Source organism: Pelophylax lessonae, assembly GCF_965119305.1.
Source record: "Pelophylax lessonae genome assembly, chromosome: 5".
Lineage (NCBI taxonomy): Eukaryota > Metazoa > Chordata > Amphibia > Anura > Ranidae > Pelophylax > Pelophylax lessonae.
The window spans coordinates 39804928-39825951 of record NC_138772.1 but is presented as its reverse complement, the minus strand read 5'-3'; the positions used below and the strand labels follow the sequence as shown (position 1 = coordinate 39825951).

Genomic DNA, 21024 nt, shown 5'->3' with positions numbered 1-21024 from the left:
AATGCCCCTCTATTTTTAAATGAATGGGAAGGGCCTCAAAAGCACCTTAAAAGCACCCGAAAACACTTCAAAATGGTTAAGCAGTTTTTGAGTCATGTGTCTATAAAAAAAAGCGCACCGCTAACGCCTCAAAAGCGATCAGAGTTTTATGGGCAGTTTTCAAGTGCCTCAGTGTGAAAAAAACTCCTGCGTTCCTCCTATTTAGGATCACAGGTCTCTGTGTTGATTCCACAAGCCCATCCCCCTCACAGTTAGAAAACACTCCCCTAGGCTCACACTTAACCCTTTAATCACTAGGTTAACCCCTTCCCTGCCAGTGTCATTATTACAGTGACAATGCATATTTTTAGCACTGATTACTGTAGTAATGTCACTGGTCCCCCCAAAAGTGTCAAAAACGTCAGTTAGGGGTCCGATCTGTCCGCCGTAATGTCGCAGTCCCGCTAAAAATCACAGATCGCCGCCATTACTAGTAAAAAAACAAATAAATAAATAAAAATGACATAAATCTTTCCCCTAGTTTTTAGATGCTTTTGCGCTTATTGGGATTTTTTTTTACCAAAAATATGTAGAAGAATACAGATTGGCCTACAAGGATGAAAAAATTAGATTTTTTTTTTGGGGAATGTTATATAGCAGAAAGTAAAAAATATTGGGTTTTTTTTCAGAATTGTCGCTCTTTTTTTGTTCATAGCGGAAAAAATAAAAATCGCAGAGGTGATCAAATACCACCAAAAGAAAGCTCTGTTTGTGGGAAAAAAAGGACATCAACGTTATTTTGGGTACAGCGTCGCACGACCGCACAATTGTCCATTAAAATAATGCAGTACCGAATTGCAAAATATGGCCTGGCCAGGAAGGTGGTAAATCCTTCCGGTCTTAAATTATCCTTGCACATGATTGGCTATTCTTTGCAAAGTGAAACCTTACCTCATTTACTAAGCTTTGGAGCAACTGCACTTGTCTATCCTGCTTTAGTAAATCAACCCCAAAGTGCAAGACCAGATAACAGCATCGCACGACCGCGCAATTGTCAGTTAACCACTTACCGACCGCCGCACAACTATTTACGTCGGCAATCAGCCCCTCACAGGCAAAGCGAAGTAGGGCCACGTCGCTAGCCTGTGAGGGTCTAGGAAGCGAGCGCGCCACCGGAGGCACGCTCCCAGACCCCCCCCCCGCGCGTGTGCCCGCTGGACCCGATGTCCGACGGGAACTCGCGATCGTCCGTTAGAGCGGGAGAAAGGCAGGCGGCTAATGTAAACAAAGCTTCCTGTCATTCTCCCCTGTGTATGAATAGTGATCATACGGTTCTACTATGTAGGACCGTTGATCACTGTTCCTACACCTCAAGCCACAGCCAATCACAGTTAGAATCACGCCCCTAGGGACACACATAACCCCTCCCTCTCAAAAAAAGTTAACCCCTTCACTGCCAGTGTCATTTTACAGTAACAGTGCATATGTATAGCACTGATTACTGCAGTCACTGGTAACCCCAAAAGTGTCAAAAATGTCAGTCAAGGGTCCGATCTGTCCGCCACAATGTCGCAGTACCGCAAAAAAATCGCAGATCGCCGCCATTACGCGTTAAAAAAAAAAACAACAAAAATTACAGAAATCTTTCCCTAAGTTAGTAAACGCAATAACTTTTGCACAAACCAATCAAAATACGCTTTTTGCGATTTTTTTTTTACCAAACATATGTAGCAGAAAACAAATTGGCCTAAAATGTTAAAAAAATTGGATTTTTACATTTTTTTTGAGGAATTTCATATAAAAAATGTGAAAAATATTGTTATTTTTGCAAAATTGACGCTCTTTTTTTGTTTATAGCGCATGATCAAAAAAATCGCACAGGTGATCAAATACCACCAAAAGAAAGCTCTGTTTGTGGGAAAAAAAGGACGTCAAATTCGTTTAGGTACAGCGTCGCACGACCGCCCAATTGTCCGTTAAAGTCACGCAGTGCCGAATCGCAAAATAGGCCCTGGTCAGGAAGGGGGTAAAATCTTCCGGGGCTTAAGTGGTTAAACGAATGCAGTGCCGCATCACAAAAAATGGCCTGGTCATTAAGGGGGGAAATCTTCCAGTCCAGAAGTGGTTAAAAAGTGCACCGTAAATGCCTTACAAGTGCCGCAAAAGCGCTCAGCGTTTTATGGGAAGTTTAGAAGCCCCTCACTGTGAAAGGCCTCGAAAAGTCTGTAACTGCTTTAGGAGGCCCTGAAAGAACTGCATGTAATTGGATCGCGGTTTGCCTCGGACCGTCTGAATTCTTTTTCAAAGCTGAAATGGTTTTAAGGCTGGAAAAAGCCAATCATAACCTGACATAACTAAACAAATCCACGTGTTGGCAGGAGTTCCGTGTTTATTTCAGCACACGTGATTCCAGCATGCCCAGAGCACAAACCTAGAACAAGCCAGAGAGTCTCATCGCCTGCCATGACTCACATATGTTATTGTTTTATAAAGCAGAAAACCTCTGAGATCATACAGAAACCTTCTTTTATATTCCCTAGAAGAGAACGAGTAACACAACATTGGGGTGTATTTATAATAAAAAATTGCAGAGCTGTTCATCCTGTGAAACTGTGGGGTTGATTTACTCAGGGCTTTTTTTCAGGGGGAACGTGGGGGAACGCAGTTCCGGCACCTCCAACACTGAATGTATTTAAGTGCAAGGGGTGCTGGGGTGTGCCGGACGGTCTATCTATTGATGATGGCCGCTGGGGTATCTATTGTCGCTAATGGGGATCTATTTTTGCATGGGGTTTATTGTTGCTGGGAAAGGATCTATTGTTGCTGGGAGGGATCTTATATTTCTGGGGAGTCAGTTGTTGCTAGGAGGGATCTACTGTTGAGAGAGAGGTCTATTATTGCTGGCTGCTGGATAATCTAATGTTGGTGCTGAAGGTCTATTGTTGCTGGGGTGGTATTTTGTTGTGGGGGGGGGGCATTGTTGTATGGGTGATCTCTTGTCTCTGGGGGGGTCTATTGTTGCTGGTTGCAGGGGTTCTATTTTGTTTCTTTTCTTGTTATATTTAACAAGTTCCATACAAATTACTTAGCACCACAGAATGATACTTGGTTCTGTTCTCTAAAAGGGTAGGTGGGTAGGTGGTGCGACCAAGGGATGTGCTTGGGGGTAGGTAGGGGCGGAGACAAGGGGCGACTCAGAAGGGGGGAGTTCCTGCACCTACTCTCTGAGAAAAAAAGCTCTGGATTTACTAAAGGAAAAACAGAGAGGCCAATTCACTGCTCCAGGTGAGAGGTGTAATTCCGAGGACAGGTGGGACTGGGTGCTGGCCCCGGCTCGCATCCGTGTATACAACTTGGGAAAGAAATTGGCTGCACACTGGTGCAATAGATTTATTGAAACCAGGGGAGGGCTGGGCCAGGGGTCAGGGGGGCAATTGCCCCCTGGGCCACTCTGATGCCCCGTAAAAAGCCTGCCACAGACATGCCTAAATGATTCCTGGTGAAGAGAAGAAAAAAGTCCCTGTTGCTGACCTACTGAGTGCAGGATAAAGACAAGGACAGAGCGCAGGATCCCCCTCAGCATTGATGGGGTAAACTGTGTCTGAGCAGAAGCTGGTTCCATGCCCCACTGGAGATTCTCCCCCGGCCAGCCACAACCGAGCTGTCCCAGTTCCTCCTAATAGCCCCCTGCTGGCCAGGTTGGGAACCCGGATTGGGCCGGTGGGTAGAGAGTACCTGGAATGGGGGTCAGAAGGAGATCTGGAAGAGGGAGAGTGGGAGGGGGGATGAGTCGCTGCACTATGGGTCTCTGGACTGTACTTGCCCCCTGGGCCGAAAGTTGCCAGTCAGCCCCTGATTAAAACATGTATAAAACTGCCACCAGGACAAGGACACAGACCATGGAAAGGTTGACGCGTTTCACACAGAGAACGTGCTTCTTCAAAAACCTAGGGGATCACTGAATCCATGCTTCTTAACCTCTTAAGGACGGCCCGCCACAGTAAAACTGATGTAGCCCTATGTCGATCACACGCCTGCTGCTAGGGGGCGAGTGTGCACCACCGGCGGTGCACTCTTGCCTCCACTCAGCAGCGGGGAAGCTGATGCACGGGTCAGGTGGCTCCAATTGCCTCCTTCCACCCGCGATCGCTCCCCACTGAGAGAGAAGGATGGTCAGCTGTTGTAAACACAATGTTGGTCACATTTTAGGGGGAGGGGGCGGGCTTAGGGCTCTCCTTCACGCCACCTGGACCTCCATGTTACTTTTCTCAGGTTCCCAGTCGCCAGATTAGTCTCTGCCATAACCAGGACCTCTATTCTATCAGGGCACGAGTCAGGTGCGTAGCGTAGTACACGGGATACTCTCCCACATCAACCTGCAGCACCCTTTATTCATCTCGATACCTCACATTCACAAATTGGGCTGCCGGTCTGGTGCTTGGCTACTGTCAAGCAACATTCCTACTTAGGCCACAACCAGACTGCAGCTTCCCACCCCAGTACGCCCTGGGGCTCTGGTTCACAGGTCCGTGCATGACACTGACCAGGCACCCGACCTGTTGGTTATTTGGCCAGTCACCAGTCCTGGCTAACATTGGTTGCCCCGCACTCTTCAAGTTTTCTAAATTTCCACTCTTCAGTGTTTGCCAGAATGCATTGTGTTCTTCACTATGCCTGTCGTTCCTTTTTCTGTTCTTCCTCCCCCTTGCTTCTTACTTATTCTTATATACTTCGTCTTTCCTCCGCTGTTCTCATTTTCCAAAACTCTTCTTAAACATACACTCTCCCCTCTTTTCTTATTATAGCCGGGGTCATGTCATGGTCCGGCAGTGAGGACCTTACTTCCGCCCCTATGTCACCCACCGCGGGTTCAGATCCAGGCAGCATTCAGTCCTGAGGGGATGGACTATCCCCAAGCTTACAGCAGAGCTGCGGTGTAGGGCCATTCCTCACCCCGCCACGGCCAGGAAAGCCAAATTATTCAGACTGCTGTTCCCAACAGCAGCAGCAGCTGCACCCAACACCCAGCAGGCATCTCTGCAGCCCATCTCCTCAGCTCTCGCCCAGCTGCACACCATGATTGGCATGCTGACCGCAGCAGTCTCCAACATGCAGGGGAGAGTAGGAGTCCTAAATGTGCGCCCAACGGTCACCCCCCTAGACATGGTCGCAGAAACCCATCTTGGCACTACCACCCACAGGTACGCCGGACCTGAAGACTCCTGGGATGCATGACATCATTTGCCCAGGCATGAAAACCAGGAAGTAACTAAAGAAATGTAAAAAAACGTGTTTAAAATAAGTAAATAAGATATACTTTCCTATCTATTTACTAATGCTAGCAGCATAAGGATTAAAAGTAATCAATGCTGATTTAGAAAGTGAAGTTCCACTTTAAATGGTAAATCATATTAATATTGTGCACTTAAAAGAGTCTCTATTCAATAAAGTGCTTCACAAAAATACACGCTGTGTTTCGCCACTCCCAAACTTGTGCTCCATTCACCAGGTGAAGTGCAAGCTCAGCTTCATTTTCGACACATGAAAGGTCAACTAAGTATATAAGCAAACTAATCTGGTGGACCAGATACTGGTGCTCAGGTTCCTTTAAGGACGATAGGGTTCCCTCTCCAAAATGGCTCCACACCGATCACAAGCAGGTCATACAGTAGGTTCTTATTAACAACAGGTTTCTGTGGTTGACCCCGGGTTACCTTCACCCAAGATGACATAGTAAAGCACCTGAGGAGACCAATTCCACCGCACAGCAAGGGCGTAACTACAGGGGTTGCAGGGGTTGCAGTTGCAACCGGGCCCCATGCTCCAGGGGCCCTGTGCGGCTCCCATGTACACCTAGATAGGAGGGGGGCGGGGCAGCATGTAGAGAAATCACTGTCTTCCTTCTTCCTCCTGTAGCTGCAGGAGGAAAATGGAGGAGATTGGTTCCTCTGTATGCTGCCCCTGACACTCCTCCTATCCAGTTCACTTGTGTTCTGCTGTGTTTGGGCCCCTGCGTGCTCCCCTGGTCCCCCCTACTGTGCTGCCCCCCCCCCCCCCCCCCACACTGTGCTCCCTTCCCTCTCCTGCCGTCTTCTGCAGGGGATGTGTCACAATAGAGAACCAGGAAGGGGTCGGTAAATATGTAATTTACCAGCTCCTTCCTTTTCTGAATGGACAGAGTCATAGTCAGTGACATTGTAAAAAAATAAAATGAAATGATAAAAAATAATACAATAAAAATACCAAAAAATAAAAACTACTGACATTAGTAGGTGAACTTCCAGGATTGCAAAAGTCACACTTGCGACCGGGCCCTGGCATTCTTCCACCGTGGGGAGGCCCCAAGATGGCAGGAAGGGGGGCCCACTGCAGAACTTGTGAAAGGGTCCCACTGTGGGACCGTAGTAAAAGGCCCTGCAATGATAGTAAAGGGCCCCAGGATCAGTGGAAAGAACCCCAGGCTTGAAGGTAAGGGCCACAGCCAGGGGTCCGGGGGGGCCCTTCATGGTTTCTTGCACCGGGGCCCTGAAAGTTCTAGTTACACCTCTGCCGCAAAGACAAACACAACGAGCCGGTCTGGAATAGGAGGTCTTCTCAGGTGCTTTACTATGTCATTGTGGGTGAAGGTAACCCGGGGTTAACCACATAAACCTATTGTTAATAAGAACTTAGAAATTTTGTAAGCAAATTTTGTAAGAAAACCAATCCGGTGGACCAGATATTGGTGCTCAGGTTCCTTTAGGGACGATAGGGTTTCCTCTCCAAAAAGGCTCCACACAGATCATAAGTTCTTATTAACAACAGGTTTCTGTGGTTAACCCCGGGTTACCTTCACCCAAGATGACATAGTAAAGCATCTGAGGAGACCTCCTATTCCAGACCGGCTCGTTGTGTTTGTCGGTGCGGTGGAATAGGAGGTCTTCTCAGGTGCTTTACTATGTCATTGTGGGTGAAGGTAACCCAGGGTTAACCACAGAAACCTATTGCTAATAATTTATATACCTTCATTGTGGATGTGGGGACACATTTGATGATTGCAGCAGCTATACAATAAATCATTTCCTTATCATTAGGTGGCTGCGTGCTACTACTTAATTTACACTAAAAGAGGATAAAGGACTTTCAGGCACCCCAAAATAAAACAGACATATAAAACTAAATCGAATTCAATTAATATCATCCTAAAATATATTAAAACATTTTATTGTCATAGATTACAACAATATATATCTCAGTTGTACAATCATCCCCTTCCAGTTCCTATTACCTAATGTTACATCCATACACTGAGTTCAGGCTCCGTTCACACCTAGGTGAGTTGAATTGCGGGTGGAATCACCACGATTCTGCCAACGATTCCAGAATCACGGCAAAACGCAAAAAGCATTTTAATGGCACGCCAAAGGCAACGCCAAGCCCTCCTGGCTCTGTGCCAAGATTTGGTACATGAGCTTCTTTGCAGCATTTTGGAGTGGAGGGAGGCCCATTCAAATAAATGATGCCGCTCCAAAGCCGCTCCACAAATGAACACACAGAAAAAGGTTAAAAAAAAAAACGCGCTGCAGCACTATTTTTTTATTTTTTTTAATTATATTTTTTATTGGTTTTGAGAAAGAAAAATGTACAAACACGGGACAAATAGCCCCTAATTATTTATAACAGTACAAATATAACAAAGAAATATATACAAGAAAATATAACAAGAAATAAAACACAATAAAAATAACAATAGTGATAAGACACACACAAAGGGAAAGTAAGGCCTCTTTCACACGGAGCGGACCGTATTTCGATCCGCTCCGGCACTTTTTTTTTTTTTACGGACAGGGATGACACTTGTGTCATCCGGTCGGCATGTCCGCATATCATCCCATCTGTTTGCGGATGATATACGGACATAATGTATGTCTATGGGATTGCGGATGTCATTGGATGACCCTGCTGACACCTGATTTTGCGTCCTTTCCGTTTTTTAAACGGAGGAAAAATAGGGTTCTGTTCCGTTCCAAAAAATGGAACAGAACTGAAAGGACGCAAATCGGATGTCAGTGGATGGTCATCCGCTGACATCCGCAATCCCATTGACATGCATTATGTCCGTATATCACCCGCAAACGGATAGGGTGATATACGGACATACGGAACGCCCGTTTGAAAGAGGCCTAAGGGTCCTTTCACACAAACGATCCGATCAAATCCGACTGTCAATTTTTCAGACGGACCTGATCTGATCCTCCATGCATCCCTATGGGGCAGCGGATGTCAGCGGACACATCTCTGCTGACACCTGCTGATATCCGATTCCTGTCCATGAAATCCGGACGGATGGAAACCCTATTTTCCATCAGTCCAGCAGATCGGATCGGATGGGATCGGATGAGAACGGACAGGCGGTCCGTTCTCATCCGATCTCCCCATAGAGAGCAGCGGGGATCTGACTGCTCCACCTCCGCACACAGAGAGCAGAGACAGAGCTGTCACCTGCCTGCTCAGCGGGGATCGACGGATCGATCCCCGCTGAGCAGAGAACTGACCGCGCCGGACGGCGCATCATGTGAAAGGACCCTAAGAGATATCAAAAAAGAAGTCAATGAGTAACATTCTCTGTAAGGGATGCCAGAAATATGCCAGAAAGGAGAGAACATCTTGACCAATAATTCAAGTATAGAACATTTTCAGAAGTCCCGGATCCAACCCAGGCTCAATGGAAACCTGCACAAGCAAAAAAACCTGATGGTGTAAGTAAGTATGTATGAAGCTCCCTGAAAAAAAGAAGGGAACCTCAAAAATTAAACAATACTAAAGTCAGACAGGTCCCAACTTCCCCAAATTATATTGAACCGAGGGACATCATCATGAGCAGTGACCGTTAAGAATTCCATCCTCCGGATCTCCGCCACCAGTCAGACTGCAGCACTGTTGCTGTGCTACACTCAGGTGTGAATGGAGCCCCCAATCCAACGCATGCGCAGCTCAGTGTACATTCTATTGCATTCTTTATTGCAGAAGAGTGGAATAAAGAACAGGCCTGCTCAGCTTTTTTTATTTTTTTATTTAGACTTTAGTTTTACTTTATGTGTGATTGTGAAGGAAGGAGATGTGTAAACACAAGACTTATATAGCGCGTTCGTTCTCCGTAGAAGAAGATGTGACAAGCAGGAAACAACAATTCTATTAATAAACTTCATAAAGAATGACTTAGAAGGTCATGAAAAATTACATTTTTCCTGCTTTTCATAATAAGTCCCCATTAATACTAGGTGTAGTGGGAACTCCAGCCAGCTCACAATTTTGTTACTGCGATTATCACATGGAAAAGCATGTCACGCAAATTGGCTTAAGTGAATGGCAGCCCATTCACTTAAGCTCAGGGACCAAATATTGCCCAAGCCAGGAGCAATTTTATTACATAGCAATTTTATACTCACGTACTGTAAATTGTGGCAAAATTGTGCCGTGCCCCAAATGTGGCGTGATTTTGCAGCGATTTGAAATTGCGGGTAGAATCACGGCAATTCTGCCTGCCATTCAAAATCCCCCAAATTTGAATCGGCCCTAAAGGAAATCCACTAACGGGTTACAATGTTATTAGTAGTGATCGACCGATATTGTTTTTTTATTGCCGATACCGACATTTTGGTCATCGCATATCGGTATCGGCCGATATCTGTCCAATCTGTTCCAAAAAAATTTTTTTAATTTATTTGTTTTTTTATTTGACAAGTACTCTTATGGAGGGATCTGGGCGTCTAAAAGACCCCAAACCTCTCCTATGCACTTAAAAGCATTAAAAATGCCAAGTTTGGCTGTCTTGAATGCTGTCATTTTTTTGAATGTGGCTCCGAGTACCCGGAAGTGATGTCATGACATCACTTCCGAGTTTTTACATGGAGACCCAATCAGAGCTGAATGCGGCTTTGATCGGGTCTTCTTTGGCGGCCGTGCAGGTTGAATGACCGGGTCTCCCAGTGGAATGGGAGACCCGGGTGAGGCGCGGAAGGTGGCGGGAGGGGGGAGACGTCCCCTTCCGCTCCTTGTAATGACAGCCGAGTGGCTTCTCAGCCACATCGGTTGTCATTACAAGACAGCCGACCATTGGCTATGGATGCCGGTACCGGGGTGACGCCTCTAGCTCCAGGCATCACTCTGGTACAGCACTTTCCCGAAATATCGGCAATATCGGTAACCTCAGGGGCCAATTCCGAGATATCAGGGAAAGTGCAGATCGGTCCTCGATATATCGGCTTTGCCGATTATCGGTTGATCCCTAGTTATTAGTATTTTCAATAAAGACCAATGTCTATTTGTTGTACTCCGTCCTATAGGAAATCATTTGCATGTTTCTACAAGCAGTATGTGAATGCAAATATTGAATTCTCCAATGTATCCAGGTCTCCTGATTCTGGAACCAAATTCAGGAACACTTCTGCAATGGCTGCAGTGCTTGCAGAATTATAAATATATAGATTCACTACTCCAGCACAATAAAAACACAGAAATATTGTTATGGAATGAGAAGTAGACATTGCCCTTGATTATTTTTAAAGCTGACGGGCACTCCTTCAGTCTTGCACAGTTGTAGCGGCTCCTCTCCAGGACTGAAATGGCTTCCTCTGATTTCACTGCACACTGTGAGCTTCTTACAAAGTGCATTAAAAACTGCAGCAAGTCAGATAGAGCCCACCTCATTTGTATGCTGGAGGACATCCAGCATACTCTAGATTTTTGTTTACTAGTAATGGAGGCAGTCAGTGACTTATAGGGGGACTGCGACATTGCGTCAGACAAGTCGGACACTAAGGGCCTAATTCACTATAAGTTTGGAGTAGAGCTGCTCACTTCTCCAAAACTAACTCCAGCCTAAACTCATATAGCATCTTAATTAGGTGAAGCTGCTGGAGTTAAACCTTCAACTAGGTGCTATAGTGAATTTGGGTTTGGAGTTAACCAAATTCCGTTTGTGTTTTTCATAAAAGGAAATTTGTCTATTCTGAATCACTATTACACAGCAATGTCATCTATTATGGCTTATTTTATTTTTAAGATATGGTTATGTATCTTATGTGTTTTAACCTTTAGATTTACTAATAGCAGACTACACAGCTGTCTAATTATCAATCTTCATTCTTTATTCATCTGAAACTTTCAGGCATGTCTGATTGTATTCAGCACTTTGGTGTAGTGGTCTATGCTCATAGACAAAGATTGCTAGGTCATGAGTTCAAGACCCAACCATGATAACACCTTGTGTGCTCACAGTTGTGTGTCATTATTTTTTTTTGCCACATAGTAATACATTGGCTACATCACCTAAAATTGCATGTCATTGGCCATTTATATTCAAGAAACAGACATGCATATGTGCAGGGTGCAATTATGCATTTGCCAAGTTTCAGTATTTATTTACAGCTGTCTAAAATTTAAGGAGGCGATGGCATACTTGGGATTTGAACTCATGCTCTCAGTGTAGATAGGAGTGTAGATAGGAGCACTAACCACTAAACCATTGAGCTGAGCATGATCTGGTGCAGTTGTACAGGGAAACCAATCAGCTTCTTATTTAATTATTTCAGGTACTTATATAGTGCCGTCAATTTATGCATATACATTGTACATTGTACATTCACATCAGTCCCTACCCTCAAGGAGCTTACAATCTAAGGTCCCTAACTCACATTCATACATACACATCCTTGGGCTAATTTAGACAGAAGCCAATTAACCTACCAGCATGTTTTTGAAGCGTGGGAGGAAACTGGAGTACCCAGAAGAAACCCATGCAGGCACAGGGAGACCATGCAAGTTCCAAGCAGGTAGTGCCGTGGTCGGAACCAGCGACCCGTTTGCTGCTAGGTGAAAGTGCTAACCACTACACCATCGCACCGCCCCATTTTTTCTTAATTTAACAAGCTGAAGTTAGAAGCTGATTGGTTGTACAGCTGCACTAGAGTTTGTGTGCAACAATTGTAGTAAATCTCCCCCTATGGGATAGATTTGCAAGTGCAGTTGCATTCATTTTCTTCAGAGCTTAGTAAATGGGGTAAAGCTTCACTTTGTAAAGAATATCCAATCAGGTGCAAGAGAAATAAAAAAAAAAAAAAACAGCATTTTTGCTTGCACGTGATTGGATGATGGAAGTCAGCAGAGCTCCCCCCTCATTTACTAAGCTCTGGTGGAGCAACCACATATGCAAAGTGCATAGTCTATTTGTCTTTAGTAAATCAACCCCAATAGAGGCAGATTTGGAACAATATGGTATAAATAGAATTCCCCTCTACCTCTAAAATACACTAAAAGCTTATCATTAAAAAAGATAAATGTGATATCTCCCCTGCCCCTTCCACCTTACCCCAGAGTGTTTCAGCACTGATTAACGTTTCATGTCTTTTTAGGTGTCGGATGCCAGTGGCGCCATGAAAGTGTCCGTGGTGGCAGAGGAAAACCCCTTCTCCAAAGCCATGCTGCTTTCTGAAGAATGCTTCATCTTGGATCACTCCGCCGACAAAAAGATCTTTGTATGGAAAGGTCAGGTTTCCTGTTTAATTAATTTCCAGCGTCATACGTGACAATCAAATCATCAAGTTTTCCATTCTGTTGTTACACTGAGCTTCTGAGTGCTGGGCGCCAACCCCGATCCAGAGGGAAGAAAAATATTCCACAAGACAATTTAAACTATTGTAACGTCACCAAGAATATTCCAGGTTGTGCCGGTCATACTAATACCAAAATAATTTTTACACTATTCTGTGATGCTTGGGAAAGCCTAAGTTAACTTTTGTTTAAAGGGTCAGTCCAACTGAAACTGATATTTCTGTTTTTGATAGACGCTAGACTAAAGCCATTAAAAAAATCAATATATATATATGTATATATATATATATATATATATATATATACAAAAAAAAACAAACAAAAGGTTGGGGGGGCACACTTTAAACATGCATTTTAAAGGCTGGTGCTGCTATAAAGACATATATATATATGGATATATCATATATATTTACAGTGGTAATCGAAAGTTTGGGCACCCAGGTAAAAATTTGTATTAATGTGCATAAAGAAGCCAGGAAAGATGGAAAATCTCCAAAAAGTATCAAATTACAGATTAGACATTCTTATAATATGTCAACAAAAGTTAGATTTTATTTCCATCATTGACACTTACAAAATTACAGAAAACAAAAAAATGGCGTCTGCAAAAGTTTGGGCACCCTGCAGAATTTATAGCATGCACTGCCCCCTTTGCAAGGCAGAGACCTGCCAGTGTCATGGATTGTTCTCAATCATCGTCTGGGAAGACCAGGTGATGTCAATCTCAAAGGTTTTAAATGCCCAGACTCATCTGACCTTGCCCCAACAATCAGCACCATGGGATCTTCTAAGCAGTTGTCTAGAAAACTGAAACTGAAAATAGTTGACGCTCACAAAGCTGGAGAAGGCTATAAGAAGATAGCAAAGCGTTTTCAGATGTCAATATCCTCTGTTCGGAATGTAATTAAGAAATGGCAGTCATCAGGAACAGTGGAAGTTAAAGCAAGATCTGGAAGACCAAGAAAAATATCAGACAGAACAAATTTTTACCTGGGGTGCCCAAAATTTTGATCACCACTGTATATATATATATATATATATATATATATATATATATATATATAGTATATATAGTGCTCCGCATAAATGAGTACATCCCAACAGATTTGTCAGAAAACCTTTACTTTCCTTTCAGAATCAACATTTTCTATGTGACATTATACTGCAAAATACTCCCACAAATGCGACCCATTGATTGCAACCAAGATTTGTTCATTTGCCCACACAAAAAAGTATTTTACCTTACAAATTCATTGCAAAAATGAACAAACCCCAATGAAAGTCTAAGGCCCCTTTCACACAGGCGGACCGTTCAGATCTGCCTGTCAGTTATTTTTTTGGGATCTGAACGGTCACCCCATGCATCTCTATGGGGCATCGGATGTCAGTGGAGACATGTCCGCTGACATCCGATCCGTCAAATCTGGAAGGATGGAAACCCTATTTTTCATACGTCCAGCAGATCGAATGGGATCGGATGAGAACGGACAGATGGCCGTTCCCATCCAATTCCCCCATAAAGATGCATGGGGACCTGACAGCTCTGTCTCCGTACACAGCGCAGAGACACAGCTGTCATCCTCCTGCTCAGTGGGGTATCGGCAGATCGATCCCCCGCTAAGATAACGGAATCCGCTGTGTGAAAGGGGCCTTAGGAGCAAAGCTAAAGCTAAAGCAAAGCTAAATTTTAGAAAACAAAATCCTAAATAATAAGAACAAGAAGATCAGCAAAGGTTTACTTATCAGTCAGAATACTGTAGCAAAAGTGATACAAAAATGTAACAAAGATGGAACTGCAACCATCTTTGCAGGCCGTCCAGAGGAGTTAACACCTCCACAGGAGCGTCTTCTGATGAGAAGGGTTGAAGAAAATCGCCATGCAAGTTCACTGCGGTTAGCTAAAGAAGTAGAATGCCAAACTGGGGTGATTGTTTCCTGTGACACAACATGGGGTACACTGCAGTGGAAAGGCATGCATGGATGTTGTCCATTAACCACTTAAGCCCCGGAAGATTTTACCCCCTTCCTGACCAGGGGGTATTTTGCGATTCGGCACTGCATGACTTTAACGGACAATTGCGCGGTCGTGCGACGCTGTACCTAAACGAATTTGACGTCCTTTTTTTCCCACAAACAGAGCTTTCTTTTGGTGGTATTTGATCACCTGTGCGATTTTTTGATCACGCGCTATAAACAAAAAAAGAGCATCAATTTTGCAAAAATAACAATATTTTTCACATTTTTTTATATGAAATTCCCCCCAAAAAAAAAGTAAAAATCAAAATTTTTTAAAATTTTCGGCCAATTTGTTTTATGCTACATATGTTTGGTAAAAAAAATTGCAAAAAGCGTATTTTGATTGGTTTGCGCAAAAGTTATCGCGTTTACTAACAAAGGGAAAGATTTTTGTCATTTTTGTTGTTTTTTTTTTTTAATGCGTAATGGCGGCGATCTGCGATTTTTTTTGCGGTACTGCGACATTGGGGCGGACAGATCGGACCCTTGACTGACATTTGTGACACTTTTGGGGTTACCAGTGACATTTCTACAGTAATCAGTGCTATACATATGCACTGTTACTGTAAAAATACACTGGTTGTGAAGGGGTTAACTTTATTTGGGAGGGAGGGGCTGTGTGTATCCCTAGGGGCGTGCTTTCTACTGTGATTGGCTGTGGCTTGAGCTGTAAGGACACTGATCAACGGATCTACATACTAGATCCGTTTGATCAGTGTCTTTACAGCGAGGAGAATGACAGGTGGCTTGTTTACACAAGCTGCCTGACATTCTCCCTCTCCCCCGCCGATCGCCGAGTGACCGGTGGACATCGGGTCCGCTGGTCACACGCGCGGGGGGGTCCGTGACCACGCGGGAGCGGGAGCACGCCTCCGGGGGCGCGCGCTCGCTCCCTAGACCCTCACAAGCTAGTGACGTAGCCCTACGTCACTTTGCCTGTGAGGGGCTGACTGCCGACGTAGATCGGCGTTAGGCAGTCGGCAAGTGGTTAAAGGAAGTCTCTCCTAAAGCCCATGTACAGTTTTTGGAACTGATGACTTCAAAACTGTATTGTGTTGCAAAGATGAGGAGTTCAAAGAAAAATACATGGTGCCTACAGTGAAACATGGTGGTGGCAGTGTCCTTCTGTGGGACTGCATGAGTGCTGCTGGTGTTGGGGAGCTGCATTTTATTGATGGTATCATGAATTCACAGATGTATTGCTCTATATTGAAAGAGAAGATGCTACCATCACTCCATGTCCTTGGTCATTGTGGACTTTTCCAACATGACAATGATCCAAAACACATCTAGGATGACTGTTGCATTTCTGAAGAAGAACAGGGTGAAAGTGATTCAGTGGCCAAGTATGTCTCCTGATCTGAACCCAATTGGGGAGCACCTATGGGGAATTCTACAGAGACAAGTTAAACATTACTCTCTATCCAGCACCCGGGCTCTAAAAGAGGTCATTCTTCAAGAAATGGAAAAAGATAGATGTTGCAATATGTCCCCGTTCTTTGCATGCCTAGACTTGGTGCTGTCCTTACAAATCATGGAGGTCATACCAAATACTAGATGGGGTCGTTTTTGCTGTAGGGTGTTTTCATTTTTGCATATTTGAGTAAAACTGAAGATTTTGTAGTCTAAGTTATTGTATTACCTCACTTTCATGTAATGAGCTAAACAAATGTTCTATAACACTCAGTTTTGTCAAAATTTTGAAACGTGTTGATTGAAATATTGATGAAAATCTTTCTTTTCAAATGGGGTGTACTAATTTATGCTGAGCAGTGTTAATATATATATACATATACAGTATCTCACAAAGTGTCACATTTGTGTAAATATTTTATTATATCTTTTCATGTGACAACACTGAAGAAATGACAGCTTGTATAATAGTGTACATTTTCTGTCCCCTCAAAAGTGAAAATGTGCAAATTGGGCCCAAAGTGTCAATTATTTTTCAGCACTGCCTTAACCCTCTTGGGCATGGAGTTCACCAGAGCTTCACAGGTTGCCACTGGAGTCCTCTTCCACTCCTCCATGATGGCATCACTGGGCTGATGGATGTTAGAGACCTTGTGTTCCTCCATCTTCCATTTGAGGATGCCCCACAGATGCACAATAGGGTTTAGATCTGGAGACATGCTTGGCCAGTCCATCACCTTTACCCTCAGCTTCTTTAGCAAGGCAGTGGTCGTCTTGGAGGTGTGTTTGGGGTTGTTATCATGTTGGAATACTGCCCTGCAGCCCAGTCTCTGAAGGGAGGGGATCATGCTCTGCTTCAGTATGTCACAGTACATGTTGGCATTCATGGTTCCCTCAATGAACTGTAGCTCCCCAGTGCCAGCAGCACTCATGCAGCCCGAGACCATGACAATCCCACCACCATGCTTGACTGTAGGCAAGACACACTTGTCTTTGTTCTCACCTGGTTGCCCCCACACACGCTTGACACCATCTGAACCAAATAAGTTTATCTTGATCTCATCAGACCACAGGACATGGTTCCAGTAATCCATGTCATTAGTCTGCTTGTCTTCAGCAAACTTTTTGCAGGCTTTCTTGTGCATCATCTTTAGAAGAGGCTTCCTTCTGGGATGACAGCCATGCAGACCAATTTGATGCAGCGTGCGGCGTATGGTCTGAGCACTGACAGGCTGACCCCCCACCCCTTCAACCTCTGCAGCAATGCTGGCAGCACTCATACGTCTATTTCCCAATAACAACCTCTGGATATGATGATGAGCACGTGCATTCAACTTCCTTGGTCAACCATGGCGAGGCCTGTACTGAGTGGAACCTGTCCTGTACAGTCTTGGCCACCGTGTTGCAGCTCAGTTTCAGGGTCTTAGCAATCTTCTTATAGCCTAGGCCATCTTTATGTAGAGCAACAATTCTTTTTTTCAGATCCTCAGAGAGTTCTTTGCCATGAGGTGCCATGTTGAACTTCCAGTGACCAGTATGAGAGAGTGAGAGCGATAACACCAAATTCAACACACCTGCTCCCCATTCACACCTGAGACCTTGTAACACTAACGAGTCACATGGCACCGGGGAGGGAAAATGGCTAATTGGGCCCAATTTTGACATTTTAACTTAGGGGTGTACTCACTTTTGTTGCCAGCGGTTTAGACATTAATGGCTGTGTGTTGAGTTATTTTGAGGGGACAGCAAATTTACACTGTTATACAAGCTGTACACTCACTGCTTTACATTGTAGCAAAGTGTCATTTCTTCAGTGTTGTCACATGAAAAGATATAATAAAATATTTACATAAATGTGAGGGGTGTACTCACTTTTGTGAGATACTGAGAGCTAATAGATAATAGAGCCGACCTGTCGCAGTAAATGTACGTTACGCAGTCAGCAAGTGGTTAAACCATCATGCAAAGCATAAAAACAAAAAGCAACCAGCCTAAAATATTACCTGGCTAATTAGGCCATGGATTTTATAGAAAGGTCGAAATTATTGATATCAAACGGATCTGCCAGCTAACCTCCATAGAGTGTCCATATATCAGATGGACGATTCCTAGCAATAAGGGGGATGTTTTATATATAATAGATTTTTTTTTACTACAGGAATATCACCTTTATAGCCTAAGATGTGAATGGATGATAATAATTGTGTTTATTTGTTGCAGGTAAAAATGCCAATGGGAGTGAGAGGAAAGCCGCAATGAAAACAGCAGAAGAATTTATCCAGCAAATGAATTACCCTAAAAACACCCAGGTACTGGACCATGGAACAAGGAATGTCACATGGAGATGTAATAGGTTGATACCATGAGGAGCACGGTACCTGCAGTTAGGGTCCAGAAAGGGCCATGCTAATGAACAGAGGACTCCAACCCTTGACCTCATTGCCATACCTGGCAGCTTGCCAGCATTCGTCCAGAGATGCCAGTTTTTTGATTAGGTTGCTGGCTTGTTACCGGTTAACCTCAGTTCTCCAGCTTCTTGCTGATTGACAGGAGTAACAGCAGTATCACTCCCATCAGGCAGAGCAGGGACTAAAATAGCTGCTCTCACCTCTCTCCATTGGCAGCCCACTTTGGTTAGGAGCAAGAAGAGTGGGTGCCTGCTGAGAACAGACCTCCTTTTCAGCGTAGGTGTACGCAGCCTATTGCATTAGGCCCATGTTCACACCTGAGTGTTTCAGCTCATAAAACGTTCATCTATGAATTCTCAAAACGCCCAACAAGCAAAATCCCATTCCTTTCAATGGCCCCTGTTCACATCTGAATGTTTTGTCGTCTGAAGCTCAAAAACGTACATGAGCTTCTTTTTTGGCAGATTACAAGCGTTTGGCTAAGTTCACATGTAGGCATTTTGGGGCATTTTTGGGGCGTTTTTCTGCTCTAGGATCAGCTCAAAAAACGCCCAACAAGACAAATCCTATTTAATTCAACGGCCCCTGTTCACATCTGAGCGTTTTGGCGTTTTAAGCAAAACGCCCAACGCTCAAAAAAGCACATGAGCTTCTTTTTAGGCAGATTACAGGTGTTTTTATTTTTTTCCATTGGTCGCTTGTCAACCTAAAAACGCCTGCACAAAAATGCCTGAAAAAACGCCCATAAAAACCCCTCAAAAAACGCCTAAAAAAACGCCTGTAAATAGCAACACCAAGATGTGAACGTAGCCTTAGACTCGGTTCACACTTCGGCGATCCGACTTAGGGGGCGACCTGTGAAGTCGCGTGCACCGCGACTTCGGCGCAACTTGCCTGGACTTCATAAAATGAATGTCTATGCAAGTCGCTCCGAGGTCGCCCCGAAGTAGTACAGGACCCTTTTTCTAAGTCGGAGCAACTTGTGTCGCTCCTATTAGAACTGTTTCTGTACCACACAATGGGGCGCGATGGTGCGCGACTTGCCAGGCTGACCAAGTCGCCTAACAAGTCGTACTAGTGTGAATCGGCACTTACTGTTAGATGTCAATGCCTGCCTCCAAACACCTGCAAAAAACGCCTGAAAAAACGCCTAAAAAAACGCCTGAAAATGGTACGCTTAAGGGTGAATGGAGCCTTGGGGGGTGTACCCCAGAGCACCAACACGCATGTGTGTATATCATCAGAGCAGTGGACGGTGTCAGTAGAGCAAGGATTGGTGTCAATAGCTTTTTTTTTTTTGCTTATTTATCATTTTTTACAATTAATTTTTTTTTTTAAGAATATATTTTTTTTATTTTTTTTACAATTTTATTTTTGTTTTATTTTTTTTTACAAGAATATGTATTTTTTATTTTTTTACAATTTTTTAGGAGCCCCATTGGGATGCTTTGGTAACATATAAAAGGTCTAAACAGAACCCTGATGTCTTACTTTTGAGACAGAGAAAGAGACTGAGGACAGAGATTCCTGTTCATTCACAAACTGAAGCATAGTAAACATACAGTGCATCCGTGAAGTATTTACAGTGCTTCACTTTTTCCACATTTTGTTATGTTACAGCCCTATTCCAAAATGGATTAAATTCATTATTTTCTTCAAAATTCTACCAATACCCCACAATGACAACGTGAAAGAACACAGGAGCGATCGGTACAGATCACTCACTGTTTTCATTCAGAAAAGAAAGGGACTGGTAAATATTACAATTTTTAATTTCCCTTCCCCTGCTCTCCATCCTGAAACATCCCCCACAGCAGCCAGCGGGAAAGGAAAGGAGGAAAGCTGGCAGCACTGCAGGGGGGAGACGGGGGTGCCAGGAAGCTGGGGGAATCAACACCGCATAGGGTGAATAGGGTGTGCCCAAGCACACCCGGAACACCCTGTGCGCACGCCTATGCTTTTCAGTATGGGCGCCTGCTATGAAGTGAGGATGGATTATCCTCCTTCAGGGTTACCAGGTGACATATCACATGACCAGAGACAAGAAGAAGGAGAAGCTGCTTGCATTTACGAGAGGGCGCCACTCTGAGAAAGATGTCTGTAAGAAGTTACATACACATAGGGTGGGGGGAACAAGCCCCCCCCAGAGCTGCCCTCTACCCCTGAAAGCCCCAAAGAGCTTCAGTTAAGAATGAACACAGGAGCGATCGGTACAGATCACTCACTGTATTCATTCAGAAAAGAGAAGGAAGCGGAAAATATTTCATATTTCCTTTCCCTTCCCCTGCTCTCCATCCTGAAACATCCCCCACAGCAGCTAGCAGGAGAGGAAATGAGGGAAGCTGACAGACCTGCAGTGGGGGTGCCAGAAAGCAGGGAGAATCAACACAGCATAGGATGATTAGGGTGTGCCCAGGCACACCCAGCACACCCTGTGCGCACGCCTATGCTTTACAGTATGGGCACCTGCTAGGAAGTGAGGATGGATTATCCTCTTTCAGGGTTACCATGTGACATATCACATGACCAGAGACAAGAAGAAGGAGAAGCTGCTTGCAATCCCGAGAGGGCGCCACTCTGAGAAAGATGTCTGTAAGAACTTACATACACATAGGGT

At 44.3% G+C, this 21024-nt stretch overlaps 1 protein-coding gene across 1 annotated transcript in view; it reads left to right on the top strand.

Moving 5' to 3' along the window:
- Positions 1–21024, top strand: part of SCIN (scinderin) — a 216720-nt gene that overhangs the window by 153414 nt on the left and 42282 nt on the right. Inside the window, exons 6-7 of the mRNA XM_082259059.1 lie at positions 12372–12504; positions 18220–18308. Coding sequence (XP_082115185.1) covers positions 12372–12504; positions 18220–18308 — 222 coding nt within the window. The remainder of the gene's footprint in view (positions 1–12371; positions 12505–18219; positions 18309–21024) is intronic.